General features: G+C 44.5%; 1 protein-coding gene across 2 annotated transcripts in view; it reads left to right on the plus strand.

The window, feature by feature from the left end:
- Positions 1-6,804, plus strand: part of ZEB1 (zinc finger E-box binding homeobox 1) — a 151,506-nt gene extending 144,702 nt beyond the window's left edge. For both annotated transcript variants that reach the window (XM_069729645.1, XM_069729646.1), the window contains exon 9: positions 4,266-6,804. In XM_069729645.1, coding sequence (XP_069585746.1) covers positions 4,266-4,798 — 533 coding nt within the window. In that variant the 3' untranslated portion in view covers positions 4,799-6,804. The remainder of the gene's footprint in view (positions 1-4,265) is intronic.
- The last annotated feature ends 15,712 nt before the right edge of the window (positions 6,805-22,516 follow it).

Raw genomic sequence — 22,516 nt, forward strand, 5'->3', positions numbered from 1 at the left:
CCTTCCAAGGCTTGCTTTGGTTCATTAACCTACTATTCGGCCACCCCTAAACAGTGTTCACATGCAGAAAAGGTTGCAGTGGGTCCAGACATACATGAAGACTAATTTCCAAACAGTCTTGTTTACTGATGAGTGTCGAGCACCCTGGATGGTCCAGATGGATGGAGTAGTGGATGGTTGGTGCATGGCCACCATGTCCCAACAAGGCTGCGACATCAGGAAGGAGGTGGAGGAGTCATGTTTTTGGCCAGAATCATGGGGAAACAGCTGGTAGGACGCTTTAAGGTTCCTGAAGGTGTGAAAATGACCTCTGCAAAGTATATAGAGTTTGACTGCCAACTCTCTTCCATGGTATAAAAAGCAGAAACGTGTCTTCAGGAGCAAAATCATCTTCATGCATGACAATGCCCCATCTCATGCTGCAAAGAATAGCTCTGAGTCATTGGCTGCTATGGGCCTAAAAGGAGATAAACTCATGGCCACCATCTTCCCCTGACCTCAACCCTATAGAGAACGAGTATCATCAAGCAAAAGATCTATGAGGGTGGGAGGCAGTTCACATCAAAACAGCAGCTCTGGGAGGCGATTCTGACTTCATGCAAAGAAATACAAGCAGAAACTCTCCAAAACTCACAAGTTCAATGGATGCAAGAATTGTGAAGGTGATATCAAAAAAGGGTCCTATGTTAACATGTAACTTGGCCTGTTAGGATGTTTTGGAGTTAAATAGCTTTTTGGTTCAGTGAATGTGACCTCCTAATGCTGCAAATTCCACAAATGAGCATGTTCAGTTCTTTAAAACATATCAAATGTTTAGAAATTATACTGTGCCTAATAATTTGGAACAGTGCATTTTGAGTTTTCATTCATTTTGGAGATTATACTGTTATCATTGGGAGGTTTCTTCAATAAAATTCAATGTATAATCTAACGGGTGATGACTTTTATTAAACTGACTCTCATTTGCAACGACCATTTAGGAAAATCCGAGAAAAATATAATTTGCATAATAATTTGGAACATGGTGTATGTACAAAAAAAAAAAAAAAAAAAAAGTATAAATGGAAACTCCAAATCGTCCCACTATAAACTAGCCCTAATTTGGCTCATTCAGAAAAAAATAGTCACCGCTTTCGAAGTATGGCAATGCAAAAACAAATTTGTTTATGTAAAATATTGTTTTTAGCCTGTAAAAGCAGCAAAGCATTAACAAACCTATAGAAATCTGGTATCACTATAATTCTACTGACCTGAAGAATAAATCGATCTTATCACTTTTACCGGACAGTGAACGGCGCAAAAAATTAAATCTAGAGATAAAAACAAGAACTGAACTGCTGATTTTTTTCATTCTGTGTCTGAAAAAGGTGACTAGAAAGCGATCAAAAAACTTTGTGCTCCAAACAGTACCAAAGAACATCTCTAACTCGTTGCGCAAAAATATAAGCCCTCATACAGCTCTGCTCGCCAAGGTTACAGCTGTCCGAATATGGTGGCAACATTTTTACTGTGCGATTGCAGCAAAACATAAACCCGATTTTTATAAATCTGGTATTGCTGTAATCGCACAGACTCGAAGAATAAATCAATCGTATCACTTATACCACACTGTGAACCGCGCAAAAACAAAAAACTATTTTTGTACTGATGTCTATTTGTCCATTCTGCCTCCCAAAGATCAGAACAATACTTGGCTCACATTTATCCTACACTCTCCTATCAGCGCTTACGTTGGGGTTTCTATGTAGATCCTCAAAACTGTGATTCAGCCAAATCCGCCGACCGAACCACTCTCCTATGAGTCACATGGGGTCACTTTGGACTATGGACTTTGGACTGGTCTCTGTTCTGGCAGTGTCCCATCATTTTAGGTGTCTTTTAAAAGCACAATCGTAGGCATCCAGAGATCTGTGGATGGCTAAACCGAGGGACACATGCCAAACGAAGTTCAAAGTGTCTCCATCTGCCTCATTATGGTGGGTGGTTCCATCTGTGGATTTGTCTGAATTGCAGTTTTGTGGGATTTACACAGAAATCCGTAAGCGCTTGCTCAGCGTGGAACACAAAATGTGATTCCCTCTTTATACTGGAACCAATCAAAAAATGTTCTGTACCCCAAAATATTACCAATAAAACCACTAATTTACCCTGCACAAAACCAGCCCCCACTCAGGTCCATCATCTGTGACAACTGGAACTATAGGGGGTTCCCACATTACTGGTAGAAAAATACTTTTATGAGGGGTTTTCTGCTATTCTGGCACCTTTGGGGCTCCGCAAATGTCGCCCGCAAGCTATTCTACCAAAATCTGTTCTCCGAAAGCCAAATGGCTCTCCTTCTTTCTCAGTCCTGATGTGTGGCCTAACAGTAGTTTCTGATGACGTATGGGGCATCACCACATTTGGGAGATATTGTGCAATAAATTGTGGGATCTAGTTTCACCTATTAACCTTTGTGTAATTGACAAATTTGCAGAAAATACAAAAATTACCACTAAAATGTTATATTTCCATGTCCCAATGTTATAAAATTCTGTGATGTACCTGTGGGTTTAAAATACTCACTATACCCCCAAATGAAACCTTTAAGCAGTGAAGTTTCCAATATGAGGTCACCCGGGGGAGGTTTCTGCTGATCTGACACCTACGGGGTTCAGTCATCGGAGCACACAATCGCTCCTTACCTTCCGATCCTTACCGTGTGCTCAAACAGTAGTGTACAACCATATATGGGGTACTGCCACTTAGGGGAAAATGGACCACATAATTCTTTATCCAATTTTTATCCAATTACCCCTCATGTAAATTATAAGTTTGGTACAAGAAGAGTATTTTAGTGGGAAAAAAAATTGAATAGGTTAAAAATGCTCAGTACAGCCCTAGATGAATTCCTTGAGGGATCTAGTTTCAAAGATTGGGTCACTTGTGGGGGTTTCTGCTGTATGTCAGGGGCTCTCCAAATGCGACATGGCATTCACAATTTATTCCAGACAAATTTACTTCAAAGATCAACTTATGCTCTTTCCTTTCTGAGCCCTGCCATGTGCACAAACAGCAGTTGTTGTTTTTTTTTTTTTTAAATATAGGGTATCATCATGTTCGGAAGAAATTGCGTAACAAATTCTGGGGGTTCTTTTTTTCATATTATTCATTGTGAAAATTACAAATTTGGGGCGAAGACAAAATTTTAGTAGAAAAAACATAATTTACGTCTTCACATCCACATTTTAAAAAGTTCTGTGAAGCACCTAAAGGTTCAACAAATTCCAACCTTCCCCCCCCCCCCAGATGAATTCGTAAATTGGTTTAGTTTCCAAAAAGGGGGTCACTTTTGGGACTTTCTGCCGTGTTTGTATTCTGCTGTGTTTCTCAGTGTCGTGATTTGTTTTATTTATAGATTTTTAATAAAATGTTATTTAATGAGGTTGGTCACTACTTTTTTTTTTTTTTTTTTTTTCTTTTTATTGGTGGCTTGTCCATAGAATAGGTCCTTATCTGATTCTTGGAGACGCGACACCCGGCATCCCCATCGATCAGCTGTCATCAACACCAGCTGGAAGTTCTCAGATGCTGCCGCGAACACGGCAGTTCCCATCATTTCCATAGTGGCCACGGCTGGGTACTTCAGATCCACCCCTATTCAACTGAATATATGGGTATATCTGTAGTATCGGCTGTGGCCACTATAGTTTTGATAGAACTGCTGTGTTCCAGTAGTGTTCGAGAAATTGGCGCCGGTAACAGCGGATCAATGAGGGTGCCGGGTGTCTCACACTGTCGGAGCCTTAGCATTGGTTGTCAATTAAAAAAAATAATGGCCAACCTCATTAATAAAAAACAGATGTACTAGTAAAAAACACATGTATAAGTGTCTAAACCCTATAGTTATTGCAAAATAATCTTAATACACACCCCACATTGAGGTTTTCCATTTCACTAGACTTGGCACCAGTCCTGGTTGTAATATATAGAGAATGTGTAAAAGATGAAGATACCACTTTTTTTTTTTACGGTGTCCTCTCAGGTCTTTGACCTGGAACATATAAGGTCCAATGTAATACATCAAAAGCATTACGGACATTTGTGTAAACCAACGTTTTGTCCTACAAAAAACAAGCTATTCAGGAGTAGGGTAGTAGTTAACTACAGAACACAAATACAAAGTCAAGGTCTCCGACATTCTTCTCTACGAGTTATCTATGTCAGTTTTTCCTTATTGTCATGCCTGTTACAATTCATCTTTCTTTTCATTTCAATGTTTCTAGGAAAGCGGCCGCATGAGTGTGGAATCTGTACGAAGGCATTCAAACACAAACACCATCTAATTGAACATATGCGTCTCCATTCTGGAGAGAAACCCTACCAATGTGACAAATGTGGCAAGAGATTTTCACACTCCGGATCCTATTCCCAACACATGAACCATCGATACTCGTACTGCAAGAAGGAAGCAGAGGAACGTGACGGCACGGAGCCTGAAGAGACTTTCCAAGAAACCCTCAGCAACGAACATGTAGATTCCCAAGCTTCTCCATCTCAGATAGACTCTGACGAACGAGAGAGCATCATACGGGAAGACGACAGCGAGAAGGAGGAAGAGGACGAGAAAGACACGGATGATGGACAGGACGAAAAAGAAAGTGTTCTAGCGCACGATTTAGAGGAGCCAGAGATAGGGGTTGAACCAGGAACATTGGAAGGTACCTTGAAGGATGACGAATGTGGAGATGAAATAAAAAATTTGGAAGCAGAAGTGGCAGAAAATCACGAATCAGAAAATGAGGCTGCCCAACCTTAGCCAGAAAGGATGCTGCCCAACCTTAGCCGGTCTTCTCTATATTTTCCACTATGGGAAAAAAGTCTTTTGACGTTCTAATGAAGTTTATTCTATATTATACATGCTTTTCTCTGAAACACAGTAGTGTGTATACTGTGATTTCTATTCACTACTGTGTTTAAAAAAAAAAAAAAAAAAAATCCAGGTGTGCCTGAATCTCAAACTTAGAAATTTTTCACAGCAATTTTAAAATTTAGGAAAAAACGCGTTTGTTACATGCAACGTCTAGTATATAATGACTCAGAAGTCGAATCAGGTTTTTATGCAAAACCTGCCCATCCTGCTCATATTCACATCTGGAAACATATTTTTTATCAGTATTATGTTTTATTGTATTGGTTAGCTTGTACATTTGGGAGAAAGTTTTATTTTTTTTTTTTATTTTTTTTTTATTATAATTATTATCGTTTCAGACATCTACTAAATCTGCTTCAGTATTTTATTTTATGAAAGAAATGTGAGTATAACTGCACTACAAAATTCCTTTACAAATAATTCAATATTTTAAATGCTACTACTACCTTCTCTTGTCCAAGAACGGGTAGAGTTTTATAGATAATATAGTTTGATGGGGGGGAAAAAATATATATAATTTACAGCAAATTTTTTAGCCTTAAGAGGACAACGGTGGGGGAAGTAAAGTGGTGTGTTCTTATCAATGCGTTACAAATTTTTTTTATTTTATTTTTTTTTAATTTTATTGAAACTCCTATTTGCAGGGACTAACATTTTATTCTGGGAAAGAAAACTGCAAACACCAGTGTTCATATTTGCTTGAAATGTAGTACTTATATGAAGGATTTAAAGCTATGTATCTTCTCTTGGCCTTATGCAGGACTTTCTGTGCTGTAAGTGCCATTTTCAGTATTTTAAAGGCTTTGCCTTTTATTTATGGTGGTCTGTAATCACTAGCATTTGTAGTATTGGAATTCTATCACTTCTATGTAGCTAAAGCCAACAAAGTTTTTAATCAAAATTCTAATTCCAGTCTTTTATCTTTTTGTTTTGTTTTTTATCTCTGTATTGTTTTTTTTTTTTTTTTTATTGATTGTCTGTTTTTCTAAACACGGCCTTTTTCCGTGGAATTTAAAAACAAACAAAGTTTAATTTGCCAATATTTGCTTCAAAATGCTAACTATTATAGACCTCGTTTATTAATTTTGTTAGCTAGAAAAGAAAAAAAAAAGTTACCTATCAGTATTATTTTTGAGTTCGTTAGTTTAGGTCTGTGCAACTTTTTTTTTTGTTTTGTTTGTGTACTGTATGTCTTCAAAAACCTGGCAGTATTAATACCCTTCTTACTGACCTGTACCTTTTTAGTTTTAGAAAACTTTTATATTTATGTGTCTTATTTTTATATTTCTTTATTTATTACACAGTCTAGTGTATAAAACTGTAGTTTGTATTAATACAATAATATATTTTAGTATGAAATTTTGGAAAGTTGATAAGATTTAAAGTAGAGCTACAAATGGTTCTCTTGCATTGAGATTTGATTTAAACAGTGTTACGTTGACATTTATACTTGCCTTGGACTGTAGAACAGGTAATTTAAGACGGGAATGTATTAGATTTACACTTGCAATCAAATCCTTGTTACCGTTATCTGGATTTTGATATGTAAAAGAAACTTTTTGAAATTCACTGTGAAAATTGTGGCCCGATGCCAAGCAGTTTATTTCATATTAACGTTAAACACCTCAATTATTGTCCTTAGCAAGCCAAATTAGATGAATTTTAAGAAACAGTGTTGGGAAGCGGGAACAAAGTTTAACATATTTTTTTTTTTTGTGCCAATTCTTGTATTCATGTGTTTTTGTTTGTTTTTTGGGGTTTTTTTTTTGTATGTTTTGGCAGGGAAAATAAAAAGCAAATGAAACATACCTTTTTATGTTCATTGTAATATCATAGTCATTTTCTAGTTTTTTACCAAGCTCCCTCTCTCACAATAAAATACATCAACAAGTTAGACGTTTCTGTCTTCTTTCTTGGGTAAATAACCTTCGAGTTGCTTTTTACAGCTTTCGATTATGCAAGTTTGGTGGCGGAGCGTCTTTTTTAGGGGGACTAAGTTTTTTTTGTTTTTTTTTATAAACTTTGTTTATACAAATTGACTTATGACTAAAAAGCTAAAATCTTCCCTTAGCTCTTAAATTATATATAGCTGTTTCAAAGACAACTCAAGAACTACCTTAACGTAGCCAGTTCGTTCAACAATTGCTGAGAAAATCGCGTTTGAATTGTTATGCGAATGAGGCTGAAGGACTATGGTAGATCTGAAGCCTCTGTCGCTCAGCTCTATTCCGCTGTCCAGCGCCGCCGCCTCCTGTTTCACTGACAGCGTCTAAGTTGTGTGACTTCAGGCAAAGGAGCAGTCAGTCAAACAGGAGGAGGCGGCGCTGGGTGGAGAATAAAACTGGAGTGACCGAGCCTTCAGATCTACCCATAGCCTTTCATTCTCATTAACATATCAATCCAAATGCTGATTTCTCTGTAATGGAGAAATGGACTGACCATGTAAAAGTATTGCTGGACTTGTTTTTGTTGTTTTTGTTTTTTGAAAGTGCACAGGCAAGTGTAAATAGGTTGGGGGTGAAATTCTACGGACAGGTTCTTTTTATGGGGTGGCAACTTACGAATAGTCATTTCATGGGTTTGAAAGCACAAAAAATGGGCAACTATAATAATCTGCTTGACAGTAATGGGCCAAGTTGTGATGGGTAAGGGCATCTCCAAAACTGCATGTCTAATGGTGTGTTCCCAGTATGCACCAATTGGTTACTAACGACAACAGTCAAAGGCCATGATGACTGATAAAATGGCGATGGGTTATGTACCATTTACAATGGGCACCTAAGCAATCGAAATGGACCATAAAGAAATAGAAAATGGTGGCCTGGTCTGATGAATCCCATTTGTGGTGTAAATTTAGTGTTCTATGGGGCAAAATAGCGCACTCTAACCAGTCTGTGAATGGAAACCGTCCAGAAAGACTTTTCCCCCAGTCACACATCAATGAGCCTTGGGGTGCCCATGACCCTGTTACAGACTTGGATTGTCTTCTCTTGAAACCTTTTGGTAGGTATTAACCATTACATAGTAACATAGTAACATAGTTAGTAAGGCCGAAAAAAGACATTTGTCCATCCAGTTCAGCCTATATTCCACCATAATAAATACCCAGATCTACGTCCTTCTACAGAACCTAATAATTGTATGATACAATATTGTTCTGCTCCAGGAAGACATCCAGGCCTCTCTTGAACCCCTCGACTGAGTTCGCCATCACCACCTCCTCAGGCAAGCAATTCCAGATTCTCACTGCCCTAACAGTAAAGAATCCTCTTCTATGTTGGTGGAAAAACCTTCTCTCCTCCAGACGCAAAGAATGCCCCCTTGTGCCCGTCACCTTCCTTGGTATAAACAGATCCTCAGCGAGATATTTGTATCGTCCCCTTATATACTTATACATGGTTATTAGATCGCCCCTCAGTCGTCTTTTTTCTAGACTAAATAATCCTAATTTCGCTAATCTATCTGGGTATTGTAGTTCTCCCATCCCCTTTATTAATTTTGTTGCCCTCCTTTGTACTCTCTCTAGTTCCATTATATCCTTCCTGAGCACCGGTGCCCAAAACTGGACACAGTACTCCATGTGCGGTCTAACTAGGGATTTGTACAGAGGCAGTATAATGCTCTCATCATGTGTATCCAGTCCTCTTTTAATGCACCCCATGATCCTGTTTGCCTTGGCAGCTGCTGCCTGGCACTGGCTGCTCCAGGTAAGTTTATCATTAACTAGGATCCCCAAGTCCTTCTCCCTGTCAGATTTACCCAGTGGTTTCCCGTTCAGTGTGTAATGGTGATATTGATTCCCTCTTCCCATGTGTATAACCTTACATTTATCATTGTTAAACCTCATCTGCCACCTTTCAGCCCAAGTTTCCAACTTATCCAGATCCATCTGTAGCAGAATACTATCTTCTCTTGTATTAACTGCTTTACATAGTTTTGTATCATCTGCAAATATCGATATTTTACTGTGTAAACCTTCTACCAGATCATTAATGAATATGTTGAAGAGAACAGGTCCCAATACTGACCCCTGCGGTACCCCACTGGTCACTTCGACCCAGTTAGAGACTATACCATTTATAACCACCCTCTGCTTTCTATCACTAAGCCAGTTACTAACCCATTTACACACATTTTCCCCCAGACCAAGCATTCTCATTTTGTGTACCAACCTCTTGTGCGGCACGGTATCAAACGCTTTGGAAAAATCGAGATATACCACGTCCAATGACTCACCGTGGTCCAGTCTATAGCTTACCTCTTCATAAAAACTGATTAGATTGGTTTGACAGGAGCGATTTCTCATAAACCCATGCTGATATGGAGTTAAACAGTTATTCTCATTGAGATAATCCAGAATAACATCCCTCAGAAACCCTTCAAATATTTTACCAACAATAGAGGTTAGACTTACTGGCCTATAATTTCCAGGTTCACTTTTAGAGCCCTTTTTGAATATTGGCACCACATTTGCTATGCGCCAGTCCTGCGGAACAGACCCTGTTGCTATAGAGTCACTAAAAATAAGAAATAATGGTTTATCTATTACATTACTTAGTTCTCTTAGTACTCGTGGGTGTATGCCATCCGGACCCGGAGATTTATCTATTTTAATCTTATTTAGCCGGTTTCGCACCTCTTCTTGGGTTAGATTGGTGACCCTTAATATAGGGTTTTCATTGTTTCTTGGGATTTCACCTAGCATTTCATTTTCCACCGTGAATACCGTGGAGAAGAAGGTGTTTAATATGTTAGCTTTTTCCTCGTCATCTACAACCATTCTTTCCTCACTATTTTTTAAGGGGCCTACATTTTCAGTTTTTATTCTTTTACTATTGATATAGTTGAAGAACAGTTTGGGATTAGTTTTACTCTCCTTAGCAATGTGCTTCTCTGTTTCCTTTTTGGCAGCTTTAATTAGTTTTTTAGATAAAGTATTTTTCTCCCTATAGTTTTTTAGAGCTTCAATGGTGCCATCCTGCTTTAGTAGTGCAAATGCTTTCTTTTTACTGTTAATTGCCTGTCTTACTTCTTTGTTTAGCCACATTGGGTTTTTCCTATTTCTAGTCCTTTTATTCCCACAAGGTATAAACCGCTTACACTGCCTATTTAGGATGTTCTTAAACATTTCCCATTTATTATCTGTATTCTCATTTCTGAGGATATTGTCCCAGTCTACCAGATTAAGGGCATCTCTAAGCTGTTCAAACTTTGCCTTCCTAAAGTTCAATGTTTTTGTGACTCCCTGACAAGTCCCCCTAGTGAAAGACAGGTGAAACTGCACAATGTTGTGGTCGCTATTTCCTAAATGCCCAACCACCTGCAGATTTGTTATTCTGTCAGGTCTATTAGATAGTATTAGGTCTAAAAGTGCTGCTCCTCTGGTTGGATTCTGCACCAATTGTGAAATTGTTTTCTTGGTTATTAGCAGAAACCTGTTGCCTTTATGGGTTTCACAGGTTTCTGTTTCCCAGTTAATATCCGGGTAGTTAAAGTCCCCCATAACCAGGACCTCATTATGGGTTGCAGCTTCATCTATCTGCTTTAGAAGTAGACTTTCCATGGTTTCTGTTATATTTGGGGGTTTGTAACAGACCCCAATGAGAATTTTGTTACCATTTTTCCCTCCATGAATTTCGACCCATATGGACTCGACATCCTCATTCCCTTCGCTAATATCCTCCCTTAAAGTGGACTTTAGACAAGACTTTACATAGAGACAAACCCCTCCTCCTCTCCGATTTTTACGATCCTTTCTAAACAGACTGTAACCCTGTAAGTTAACTGCCCAGTCATAGCTTTCATCTAACCATGTCTCGGTTATTCCCACTATGTCAAAGTTACCTGTAGATATTTCTGCTTCTAGTTCTTCCATCTTGTTTGTCAGGCTTCTGGCGTTTGCGAGCATGCAGTTTAGAGGATTTTGTTTTGTTCCAATCTCCTCACTGTGGATTGTTTTAGAAATGTTCTTACCTCCCTTCTGAGTATGTTTTCCTGGGTCGTCTTTGTTCGAGTCTAATGTTTTTCTTCCCGTCCCCTCTTCTTCTAGTTTAACGCCCTCCTGATGAGTGTAGCGAGTCTTCTGGCGAATGTGTGTTTCCCAGGTTTGTTGAGGTGTAGTCCGTCTCTGGCGAGGAGTCCATCATACCAGTAATTCACACCGTGGTCCAGGAATCCAAATCCTTGTTGTCTGCACCATCGTCTTAGCCAGTTGTTTGCATCAAGGATCCTGTTCCATCTCCTGGTGCCATGCCCGTCTACTGGAAGGATAGAAGAAAAAACTACCTGTGCATCCAGTTCCTTTACTTTCTTCCCCAACTCTTCAAAGTCCTTGCAGATTGTCGGTAGGTCCTTCCTTGCCGTGTCATTGGTGCCAACATGTATCAGAAGAAATGGGTGGACGTCCTTGGAGCTGAAGAGGTTTGGTATCCTATCGGTCACATCCTTGATCATCGCACCTGGAAGGCAGCATACTTCTCTTGCAGTTATGTCCGGTCTGCAGATGGCTGCTTCGGTGCCTCTCAGTAGTGAGTCTCCCACCACCACCACTCTTCGTTGCTTCTTGGCTGTACTTTTTGCTGTCACTTGTTGCTGTGTGCCCTTTCTTTTTTGCTTGCTGGTATTGCTTCATCCTTAGGTGTGCCATCTTCATCCTCTACAAAGATTTGATATCGGTTCTTCAGTTGTGTGGTTGGTGATTTCTCCATGGTCTTCTTGCTTCTTTTGGTCACATGCTTCCACTCATCTGCTTTTGGAGGTTCTCTGACACTTTTTTCACCTTCTGTGACCAGTAGAGATGCTTCTGTTCTGTCTAGAAAGTCTTCATTCTCTTTGATGAGTTTCAAAGTTGCTATTCTTTCTTCCAGACCCCGCACCTTTTCTTCTAAAAGGGCCACTAGTCTACACTTCTGACAGGTGAAATTGGATTCTTCTTCTGGTCGATCTGTGAACATGTAGCACATGCTGCAGCTCACCATGTAGGTTGTCACATCTGCCATGTTGCTCCTAGATCCTGCTGACTTGCTGTGTGTTTTCCTTCTTGTGTAATCTACTCAGCCAAGCTCTCTTGCAATAATGTCCTACAGGCAAAAATTCGCGCGCCTTAAGGCGCGCGGTTTGGTGATGCTTTCGAAGCAGCTGGTCCCGGCTGTACCCAACGATCTTCTAGCTTAGGGAGACTTCGCTTCTCCCAGAAGGCACCTGGAATATGCAAATTAGCCTCCTGAAGCTTGAATCCCTGGTTTGGTGATGCTTTCGAAGCAGCTGGTCCCGGCTGTACCCAACGATCTTCTAGCTTAGGGAGACTTCGCTTCTCCCAGAAGGCACCTGGAATATGCAAATTAGCCTCCTGAAGCTTGAATCCCTGGTTTGGTGATGCTTTCGAAGCAGCTGGTCCCGGCTGTACCCAACGATCTTCTAGCTTAGGGAGACTTCGCTTCTCCCAGAAGGCACCTGGAATATGCAAATTAGCCTCCTGAAGCTTGAATCCCTGGTTTGGTGATGCTTTCGAAGCAGCTGGTCCCGGCTGTACCCAACGATCTTCTAGCTTAGGGAGACTTCGCTTCTCCCAGAAGGCACCTGGAATATGCAAATTAGCCTCCTGAAGCTTGAATCCCTGGTTTGGTGATGCTTTCGAAGCAGCTGGTCCCGGCTGTACCCAACGATCTTCTAGCTTAGGGAGACTTCGCTTCTCCCAGAAGGCACCTGGAATATGCAAATTAGCCTCCTGAAGCTTGAATCCCTGGTTTGGTGATGCTTTCGAAGCAGCTGGTCCCGGCTGTACCCAACGATCTTCTAGCTTAGGGAGACTTCGCTTCTCCCAGAAGGCACCTGGAATATGCAAATTAGCCTCCTGAAGCTTGAATCCCTGGTTTGGTGATGCTTTCGAAGCAGCTGGTCCCGGCTGTACCCAACGATCTTCTAGCTTAGGGAGACTTCGCTTCTCCCAGAAGGCACCTGGAATATGCAAATTAGCCTCCTGAAGCTTGAATCCCTGGTTTGGTGATGCTTTCGAAGCAGCTGGTCCCGGCTGTACCCAACGATCTTCTAGCTTAGGGAGACTTCGCTTCTCCCAGAAGGCACCTGGAATATGCAAATTAGCCTCCTGAAGCTTGAATCCCTGGTTTGGTGATGCTTTCGAAGCAGCTGGTCCCGGCTGTACCCAACGATCTTCTAGCTTAGGGAGACTTCGCTTCTCCCAGAAGGCACCTGGAATATGCAAATTAGCCTCCTGAAGCTTGAATCCCTGGTTTGGTGATGCTTTCGAAGCAGCTGGTCCCGGCTGTACCCAACGATCTTCTAGCTTAGGGAGACTTCGCTTCTCCCAGAAGGCACCTGGAATATGCAAATTAGCCTCCTGAAGCTTGAATCCCTGGTTTGGTGATGCTTTCGAAGCAGCTGGTCCCGGCTGTACCCAACGATCTTCTAGCTTAGGGAGACTTCGCTTCTCCCAGAAGGCACCTGGAATATGCAAATTAGCCTCCTGAAGCTTGAATCCCTGGTTTGGTGATGCTTTCGAAGCAGCTGGTCCCGGCTGTACCCAACGATCTTCTAGCTTAGGGAGACTTCGCTTCTCCCAGAAGGCACCTGGAATATGCAAATTAGCCTCCTGAAGCTTGAATCCCTGGTTTGGTGATGCTTTCGAAGCAGCTGGTCCCGGCTGTACCCAACGATCTTCTAGCTTAGGGAGACTTCGCTTCTCCCAGAAGGCACCTGGAATATGCAAATTAGCCTCCTGAAGCTTGAATCCCTGGTTTGGTGATGCTTTCGAAGCAGCTGGTCCCGGCTGTACCCAACGATCTTCTAGCTTAGGGAGACTTCGCTTCTCCCAGAAGGCACCTGGAATATGCAAATTAGCCTCCTGAAGCTTGAATCCCTGGTTTGGTGATGCTTTCGAAGCAGCTGGTCCCGGCTGTACCCAACGATCTTCTAGCTTAGGGAGACTTCGCTTCTCCCAGAAGGCACCTGGAATATGCAAATTAGCCTCCTGAAGCTTGAATCCCTGGTTTGGTGATGCTTTCGAAGCAGCTGGTCCCGGCTGTACCCAACGATCTTCTAGCTTAGGGAGACTTCGCTTCTCCCAGAAGGCACCTGGAATATGCAAATTAGCCTCCTGAAGCTTGAATCCCTGGTTTGGTGATGCTTTCGAAGCAGCTGGTCCCGGCTGTACCCAACGATCTTCTAGCTTAGGGAGACTTCGCTTCTCCCAGAAGGCACCTGGAATATGCAAATTAGCCTCCTGAAGCTTGAATCCCTGGTTTGGTGATGCTTTCGAAGCAGCTGGTCCCGGCTGTACCCAACGATCTTCTAGCTTAGGGAGACTTCGCTTCTCCCAGAAGGCACCTGGAATATGCAAATTAGCCTCCTGAAGCTTGAATCCCTGGTTTGGTGATGCTTTCGAAGCAGCTGGTCCCGGCTGTACCCAACGATCTTCTAGCTTAGGGAGACTTCGCTTCTCCCAGAAGGCACCTGGAATATGCAAATTAGCCTCCTGAAGCTTGAATCCCTGGTTTGGTGATGCTTTCGAAGCAGCTGGTCCCGGCTGTACCCAACGATCTTCTAGCTTAGGGAGACTTCGCTTCTCCCAGAAGGCACCTGGAATATGCAAATTAGCCTCCTGAAGCTTGAATCCCTGGTTTGGTGATGCTTTCGAAGCAGCTGGTCCCGGCTGTACCCAACGATCTTCTAGCTTAGGGAGACTTCGCTTCTCCCAGAAGGCACCTGGAATATGCAAATTAGCCTCCTGAAGCTTGAATCCCTGGTTTGGTGATGCTTTCGAAGCAGCTGGTCCCGGCTGTACCCAACGATCTTCTAGCTTAGGGAGACTTCGCTTCTCCCAGAAGGCACCTGGAATATGCAAATTAGCCTCCTGAAGCTTGAATCCCTGGTTTGGTGATGCTTTCGAAGCAGCTGGTCCCGGCTGTACCCAACGATCTTCTAGCTTAGGGAGACTTCGCTTCTCCCAGAAGGCACCTGGAATATGCAAATTAGCCTCCTGAAGCTTGAATCCCTGGTTTGGTGATGCTTTCGAAGCAGCTGGTCCCGGCTGTACCCAACGATCTTCTAGCTTAGGGAGACTTCGCTTCTCCCAGAAGGCACCTGGAATATGCAAATTAGCCTCCTGAAGCTTGAATCCCTGGTTTGGTGATGCTTTCGAAGCAGCTGGTCCCGGCTGTACCCAACGATCTTCTAGCTTAGGGAGACTTCGCTTCTCCCAGAAGGCACCTGGAATATGCAAATTAGCCTCCTGAAGCTTGAATCCCTGGTTTGGTGATGCTTTCGAAGCAGCTGGTCCCGGCTGTACCCAACGATCTTCTAGCTTAGGGAGACTTCGCTTCTCCCAGAAGGCACCTGGAATATGCAAATTAGCCTCCTGAAGCTTGAATCCCTGGTTTGGTGATGCTTTCGAAGCAGCTGGTCCCGGCTGTACCCAACGATCTTCTAGCTTAGGGAGACTTCGCTTCTCCCAGAAGGCACCTGGAATATGCAAATTAGCCTCCTGAAGCTTGAATCCCTGGTTTGGTGATGCTTTCGAAGCAGCTGGTCCCGGCTGTACCCAACGATCTTCTAGCTTAGGGAGACTTCGCTTCTCCCAGAAGGCACCTGGAATATGCAAATTAGCCTCCTGAAGCTTGAATCCCTGGTTTGGTGATGCTTTCGAAGCAGCTGGTCCCGGCTGTACCCAACGATCTTCTAGCTTAGGGAGACTTCGCTTCTCCCAGAAGGCACCTGGAATATGCAAATTAGCCTCCTGAAGCTTGAATCCCTGGTTTGGTGATGCTTTCGAAGCAGCTGGTCCCGGCTGTACCCAACGATCTTCTAGCTTAGGGAGACTTCGCTTCTCCCAGAAGGCACCTGGAATATGCAAATTAGCCTCCTGAAGCTTGAATCCCTGGTTTGGTGATGCTTTCGAAGCAGCTGGTCCCGGCTGTACCCAACGATCTTCTAGCTTAGGGAGACTTCGCTTCTCCCAGAAGGCACCTGGAATATGCAAATTAGCCTCCTGAAGCTTGAATCCCTGGTTTGGTGATGCTTTCGAAGCAGCTGGTCCCGGCTGTACCCAACGATCTTCTAGCTTAGGGAGACTTCGCTTCTCCCAGAAGGCACCTGGAATATGCAAATTAGCCTCCTGAAGCTTGAATCCCTGGTTTGGTGATGCTTTCGAAGCAGCTGGTCCCGGCTGTACCCAACGATCTTCTAGCTTAGGGAGACTTCGCTTCTCCCAGAAGGCACCTGGAATATGCAAATTAGCCTCCTGAAGCTTGAATCCCTGGTTTGGTGATGCTTTCGAAGCAGCTGGTCCCGGCTGTACCCAACGATCTTCTAGCTTAGGGAGACTTCGCTTCTCCCAGAAGGCACCTGGAATATGCAAATTAGCCTCCTGAAGCTTGAATCCCTGGTTTGGTGATGCTTTCGAAGCAGCTGGTCCCGGCTGTACCCAACGATCTTCTAGCTTAGGGAGACTTCGCTTCTCCCAGAAGGCACCTGGAATATGCAAATTAGCCTCCTGAAGCTTGAATCCCTGGTTTGGTGATGCTTTCGAAGCAGCTGGTCCCGGCTGTACCCAACGATCTTCTAGCTTAGGGAGACTTCGCTTCTCCCAGAAGGCACCTGGAATATGCAAATTAGCCTCCTGAAGCTTGAATCCCTGGTTTGGTGATGCTTTCGAAGCAGCTGGTCCCGGCTGTACCCAACGATCTTCTAGCTTAGGGAGACTTCGCTTCTCCCAGAAGGCACCTGGAATATGCAAATTAGCCTCCTGAAGCTTGAATCCCTGGTTTGGTGATGCTTTCGAAGCAGCTGGTCCCGGCTGTACCCAACGATCTTCTAGCTTAGGGAGACTTCGCTTCTCCCAGAAGGCACCTGGAATATGCAAATTAGCCTCCTGAAGCTTGAATCCCTGGTTTGGTGATGCTTTCGAAGCAGCTGGTCCCGGCTGTACCCAACGATCTTCTAGCTTAGGGAGACTTCGCTTCTCCCAGAAGGCACCTGGAATATGCAAATTAGCCTCCTGAAGCTTGAATCCCTGGTTTGGTGATGCTTTCGAAGCAGCTGGTCCCGGCTGTACCCAACGATCTTCTAGCTTAGGGAGACTTCGCTTCTCCCAGAAGGCACCTGGAATATGCAAATTAGCCTCCTGAAGCTTGAATCCCTGGTTTGGTGATGCTTTCGAAGCAGCTGGTCCCGGCTGTACCCAACGATCTTCTAGCTTAGGGAGACTTCGCTTCTCCCAGAAGGCACCTGGAATATGCAAATTAGCCTCCTGAAGCTTGAATCCCTGGTTTGGTGATGCTTTCGAAGCAGCTGGTCCCGGCTGTACCCAACGATCTTCTAGCTTAGGGAGACTTCGCTTCTCCCAGAAGGCACCTGGAATATGCAAATTAGCCTCCTGAAGCTTGAATCCCTGGTTTGGTGATGCTTTCGAAGCAGCTGGTCCCGGCTGTACCCAACGATCTTCTAGCTTAGGGAGACTTCGCTTCTCCCAGAAGGCACCTGGAATATGCAAATTAGCCTCCTGAAGCTTGAATCCCTGGTTTGGTGATGCTTTCGAAGCAGCTGGTCCCGGCTGTACCCAACGATCTTCTAGCTTAGGGAGACTTCGCTTCTCCCAGAAGGCACCTGGAATATGCAAATTAGCCTCCTGAAGCTTGAATCCCTGGTTTGGTGATGCTTTCGAAGCAGCTGGTCCCGGCTGTACCCAACGATCTTCTAGCTTAGGGAGACTTCGCTTCTCCCAGAAGGCACCTGGAATATGCAAATTAGCCTCCTGAAGCTTGAATCCCTGGTTTGGTGATGCTTTCGAAGCAGCTGGTCCCGGCTGTACCCAACGATCTTCTAGCTTAGGGAGACTTCGCTTCTCCCAGAAGGCACCTGGAATATGCAAATTAGCCTCCTGAAGCTTGAATCCCTGGTTTGGTGATGCTTTCGAAGCAGCTGGTCCCGGCTGTACCCAACGATCTTCTAGCTTAGGGAGACTTCGCTTCTCCCAGAAGGCACCTGGAATATGCAAATTAGCCTCCTGAAGCTTGAATCCCTGGTTTGGTGATGCTTTCGAAGCAGCTGGTCCCGGCTGTACCCAACGATCTTCTAGCTTAGGGAGACTTCGCTTCTCCCAGAAGGCACCTGGAATATGCAAATTAGCCTCCTGAAGCTTGAATCCCTGGTTTGGTGATGCTTTCGAAGCAGCTGGTCCCGGCTGTACCCAACGATCTTCTAGCTTAGGGAGACTTCGCTTCTCCCAGAAGGCACCTGGAATATGCAAATTAGCCTCCTGAAGCTTGAATCCCTGGTTTGGTGATGCTTTCGAAGCAGCTGGTCCCGGCTGTACCCAACGATCTTCTAGCTTAGGGAGACTTCGCTTCTCCCAGAAGGCACCTGGAATATGCAAATTAGCCTCCTGAAGCTTGAATCCCTGGTTTGGTGATGCTTTCGAAGCAGCTGGTCCCGGCTGTACCCAACGATCTTCTAGCTTAGGGAGACTTCGCTTCTCCCAGAAGGCACCTGGAATATGCAAATTAGCCTCCTGAAGCTTGAATCCCTGGTTTGGTGATGCTTTCGAAGCAGCTGGTCCCGGCTGTACCCAACGATCTTCTAGCTTAGGGAGACTTCGCTTCTCCCAGAAGGCACCTGGAATATGCAAATTAGCCTCCTGAAGCTTGAATCCCTGGTTTGGTGATGCTTTCGAAGCAGCTGGTCCCGGCTGTACCCAACGATCTTCTAGCTTAGGGAGACTTCGCTTCTCCCAGAAGGCACCTGGAATATGCAAATTAGCCTCCTGAAGCTTGAATCCCTGGTTTGGTGATGCTTTCGAAGCAGCTGGTCCCGGCTGTACCCAACGATCTTCTAGCTTAGGGAGACTTCGCTTCTCCCAGAAGGCACCTGGAATATGCAAATTAGCCTCCTGAAGCTTGAATCCCTGGTTTGGTGATGCTTTCGAAGCAGCTGGTCCCGGCTGTACCCAACGATCTTCTAGCTTAGGGAGACTTCGCTTCTCCCAGAAGGCACCTGGAATATGCAAATTAGCCTCCTGAAGCTTGAATCCCTGGTTTGGTGATGCTTTCGAAGCAGCTGGTCCCGGCTGTACCCAACGATCTTCTAGCTTAGGGAGACTTCGCTTCTCCCAGAAGGCACCTGGAATATGCAAATTAGCCTCCTGAAGCTTGAATCCCTGGTTTGGTGATGCTTTCGAAGCAGCTGGTCCCGGCTGTACCCAACGATCTTCTAGCTTAGGGAGACTTCGCTTCTCCCAGAAGGCACCTGGAATATGCAAATTAGCCTCCTGAAGCTTGAATCCCTGGTTTGGTGATGCTTTCGAAGCAGCTGGTCCCGGCTGTACCCAACGATCTTCTAGCTTAGGGAGACTTCGCTTCTCCCAGAAGGCACCTGGAATATGCAAATTAGCCTCCTGAAGCTTGAATCCCTGGTTTGGTGATGCTTTCGAAGCAGCTGGTCCCGGCTGTACCCAACGATCTTCTAGCTTAGGGAGACTTCGCTTCTCCCAGAAGGCACCTGGAATATGCAAATTAGCCTCCTGAAGCTTGAATCCCTGGTTTGGTGATGCTTTCGAAGCAGCTGGTCCCGGCTGTACCCAACGATCTTCTAGCTTAGGGAGACTTCGCTTCTCCCAGAAGGCACCTGGAATATGCAAATTAGCCTCCTGAAGCTTGAATCCCTGGTTTGGTGATGCTTTCGAAGCAGCTGGTCCCGGCTGTACCCAACGATCTTCTAGCTTAGGGAGACTTCGCTTCTCCCAGAAGGCACCTGGAATATGCAAATTAGCCTCCTGAAGCTTGAATCCCTGGTTTGGTGATGCTTTCGAAGCAGCTGGTCCCGGCTGTACCCAACGATCTTCTAGCTTAGGGAGACTTCGCTTCTCCCAGAAGGCACCTGGAATATGCAAATTAGCCTCCTGAAGCTTGAATCCCTGGTTTGGTGATGCTTTCGAAGCAGCTGGTCCCGGCTGTACCCAACGATCTTCTAGCTTAGGGAGACTTCGCTTCTCCCAGAAGGCACCTGGAATATGCAAATTAGCCTCCTGAAGCTTGAATCCCTGGTTTGGTGATGCTTTCGAAGCAGCTGGTCCCGGCTGTACCCAACGATCTTCTAGCTTAGGGAGACTTCGCTTCTCCCAGAAGGCACCTGGAATATGCAAATTAGCCTCCTGAAGCTTGAATCCCTGGTTTGGTGATGCTTTCGAAGCAGCTGGTCCCGGCTGTACCCAACGATCTTCTAGCTTAGGGAGACTTCGCTTCTCCCAGAAGGCACCTGGAATATGCAAATTAGCCTCCTGAAGCTTGAATCCCTGGTTTGGTGATGCTTTCGAAGCAGCTGGTCCCGGCTGTACCCAACGATCTTCTAGCTTAGGGAGACTTCGCTTCTCCCAGAAGGCACCTGGAATATGCAAATTAGCCTCCTGAAGCTTGAATCCCTGGTTTGGTGATGCTTTCGAAGCAGCTGGTCCCGGCTGTACCCAACGATCTTCTAGCTTAGGGAGACTTCGCTTCTCCCAGAAGGCACCTGGAATATGCAAATTAGCCTCCTGAAGCTTGAATCCCTGGTTTGGTGATGCTTTCGAAGCAGCTGGTCCCGGCTGTACCCAACGATCTTCTAGCTTAGGGAGACTTCGCTTCTCCCAGAAGGCACCTGGAATATGCAAATTAGCCTCCTGAAGCTTGAATCCCTGGTTTGGTGATGCTTTCGAAGCAGCTGGTCCCGGCTGTACCCAACGATCTTCTAGCTTAGGGAGACTTCGCTTCTCCCAGAAGGCACCTGGAATATGCAAATTAGCCTCCTGAAGCTTGAATCCCTGGTTTGGTGATGCTTTCGAAGCAGCTGGTCCCGGCTGTACCCAACGATCTTCTAGCTTAGGGAGACTTCGCTTCTCCCAGAAGGCACCTGGAATATGCAAATTAGCCTCCTGAAGCTTGAATCCCTGGTTTGGTGATGCTTTCGAAGCAGCTGGTCCCGGCTGTACCCAACGATCTTCTAGCTTAGGGAGACTTCGCTTCTCCCAGAAGGCACCTGGAATATGCAAATTAGCCTCCTGAAGCTTGAATCCCTGGTTTGGTGATGCTTTCGAAGCAGCTGGTCCCGGCTGTACCCAACGATCTTCTAGCTTAGGGAGACTTCGCTTCTCCCAGAAGGCACCTGGAATATGCAAATTAGCCTCCTGAAGCTTGAATCCCTGGTTTGGTGATGCTTTCGAAGCAGCTGGTCCCGGCTGTACCCAACGATCTTCTAGCTTAGGGAGACTTCGCTTCTCCCAGAAGGCACCTGGAATATGCAAATTAGCCTCCTGAAGCTTGAATCCCTGGTTTGGTGATGCTTTCGAAGCAGCTGGTCCCGGCTGTACCCAACGATCTTCTAGCTTAGGGAGACTTCGCTTCTCCCAGAAGGCACCTGGAATATGCAAATTAGCCTCCTGAAGCTTGAATCCCTGGTTTGGTGATGCTTTCGAAGCAGCTGGTCCCGGCTGTACCCAACGATCTTCTAGCTTAGGGAGACTTCGCTTCTCCCAGAAGGCACCTGGAATATGCAAATTAGCCTCCTGAAGCTTGAATCCCTGGTTTGTATACTAGGAACGCCCAACAAGACCTGCCATTTTGGAGATCCTTGTCATCTAGCCATCACGACGTGGCCCTTGTAAAGTTGTCCATATTTCCTGCTTCTAATAAATCAAGTTCAAAAACTGTTTATTCTGCCTAATTTCTCCAACCAAGACAGGTGCCATTGTGACTACATAGTCAATGTTCCACTTCACCTTTTAGTGGTTTTAATGCTATGGCAGATTGTGTAATATAGGTGTAAACATGAATATACCAGTCTGGCCGATTACGTCCTAATTAAAGTGCTATCTATATTTTCAGTCTGGTTTGATGGATCAGTTGGAGCGTAAGGGTAAAGAGCAACATTCCATCAAAAAGCGCCATCTGTTCTGTAGGGAATGAAGTTCTGCTTACGCCAAGGATTCTTACAAAGTCTGACCACAGTCTGCACGACACTGGCAAAATGTCACCGTAAATCTCCATGTGGATGACATGAATCATGGCTTACAAGATTTTTCCATAACCGTCCTGCAAACAGCACATTTAAACACAACAGTAAATGCTTTCTACAATCCTCACATCTAATTCCACTGAAAATATTCACATGCAGAGCGTTCGTCACGAGGACAAAAGTAGATCGGAAAGAAAAATGCAGAGTACAAATGTGTTTTAAAACACAATTTTGGGGGGTATCTTAGTGGTATTTAGCCGTCACAAGGTAATAGAAAGCAAATTAACGGGATGAAAGATCTCAGAAACATGGCGAATTCTAAAAACAGCGCCACACCTGTGTACAGACTGAGTGTGGTACTGCATCTCATGTTCTATAGGCAGAGCCACCCACATTTCCACATGCAACCCATACACCATGGTGAGAGTCTCGCTGAAAGATATTCGATTCGGCCTATTACGCTTATGGAAAAGACCTTTTTTTTTTTTTTTTGCATTTTCTAAGATCTTGGTTATTCCGTTTAGAAAACCCATTTCCATGTACCAAATATGGAGTTTTGAGTTCATATAGAAGAGGTCAGTGTTCAGGATATTCCTCTCTTGATCGATG

The sequence above is a fragment of the Ranitomeya imitator genome, chromosome 6 (genome assembly GCF_032444005.1).
Source record: "Ranitomeya imitator isolate aRanImi1 chromosome 6, aRanImi1.pri, whole genome shotgun sequence".
Taxonomy (NCBI): domain Eukaryota; kingdom Metazoa; phylum Chordata; class Amphibia; order Anura; family Dendrobatidae; genus Ranitomeya; species Ranitomeya imitator.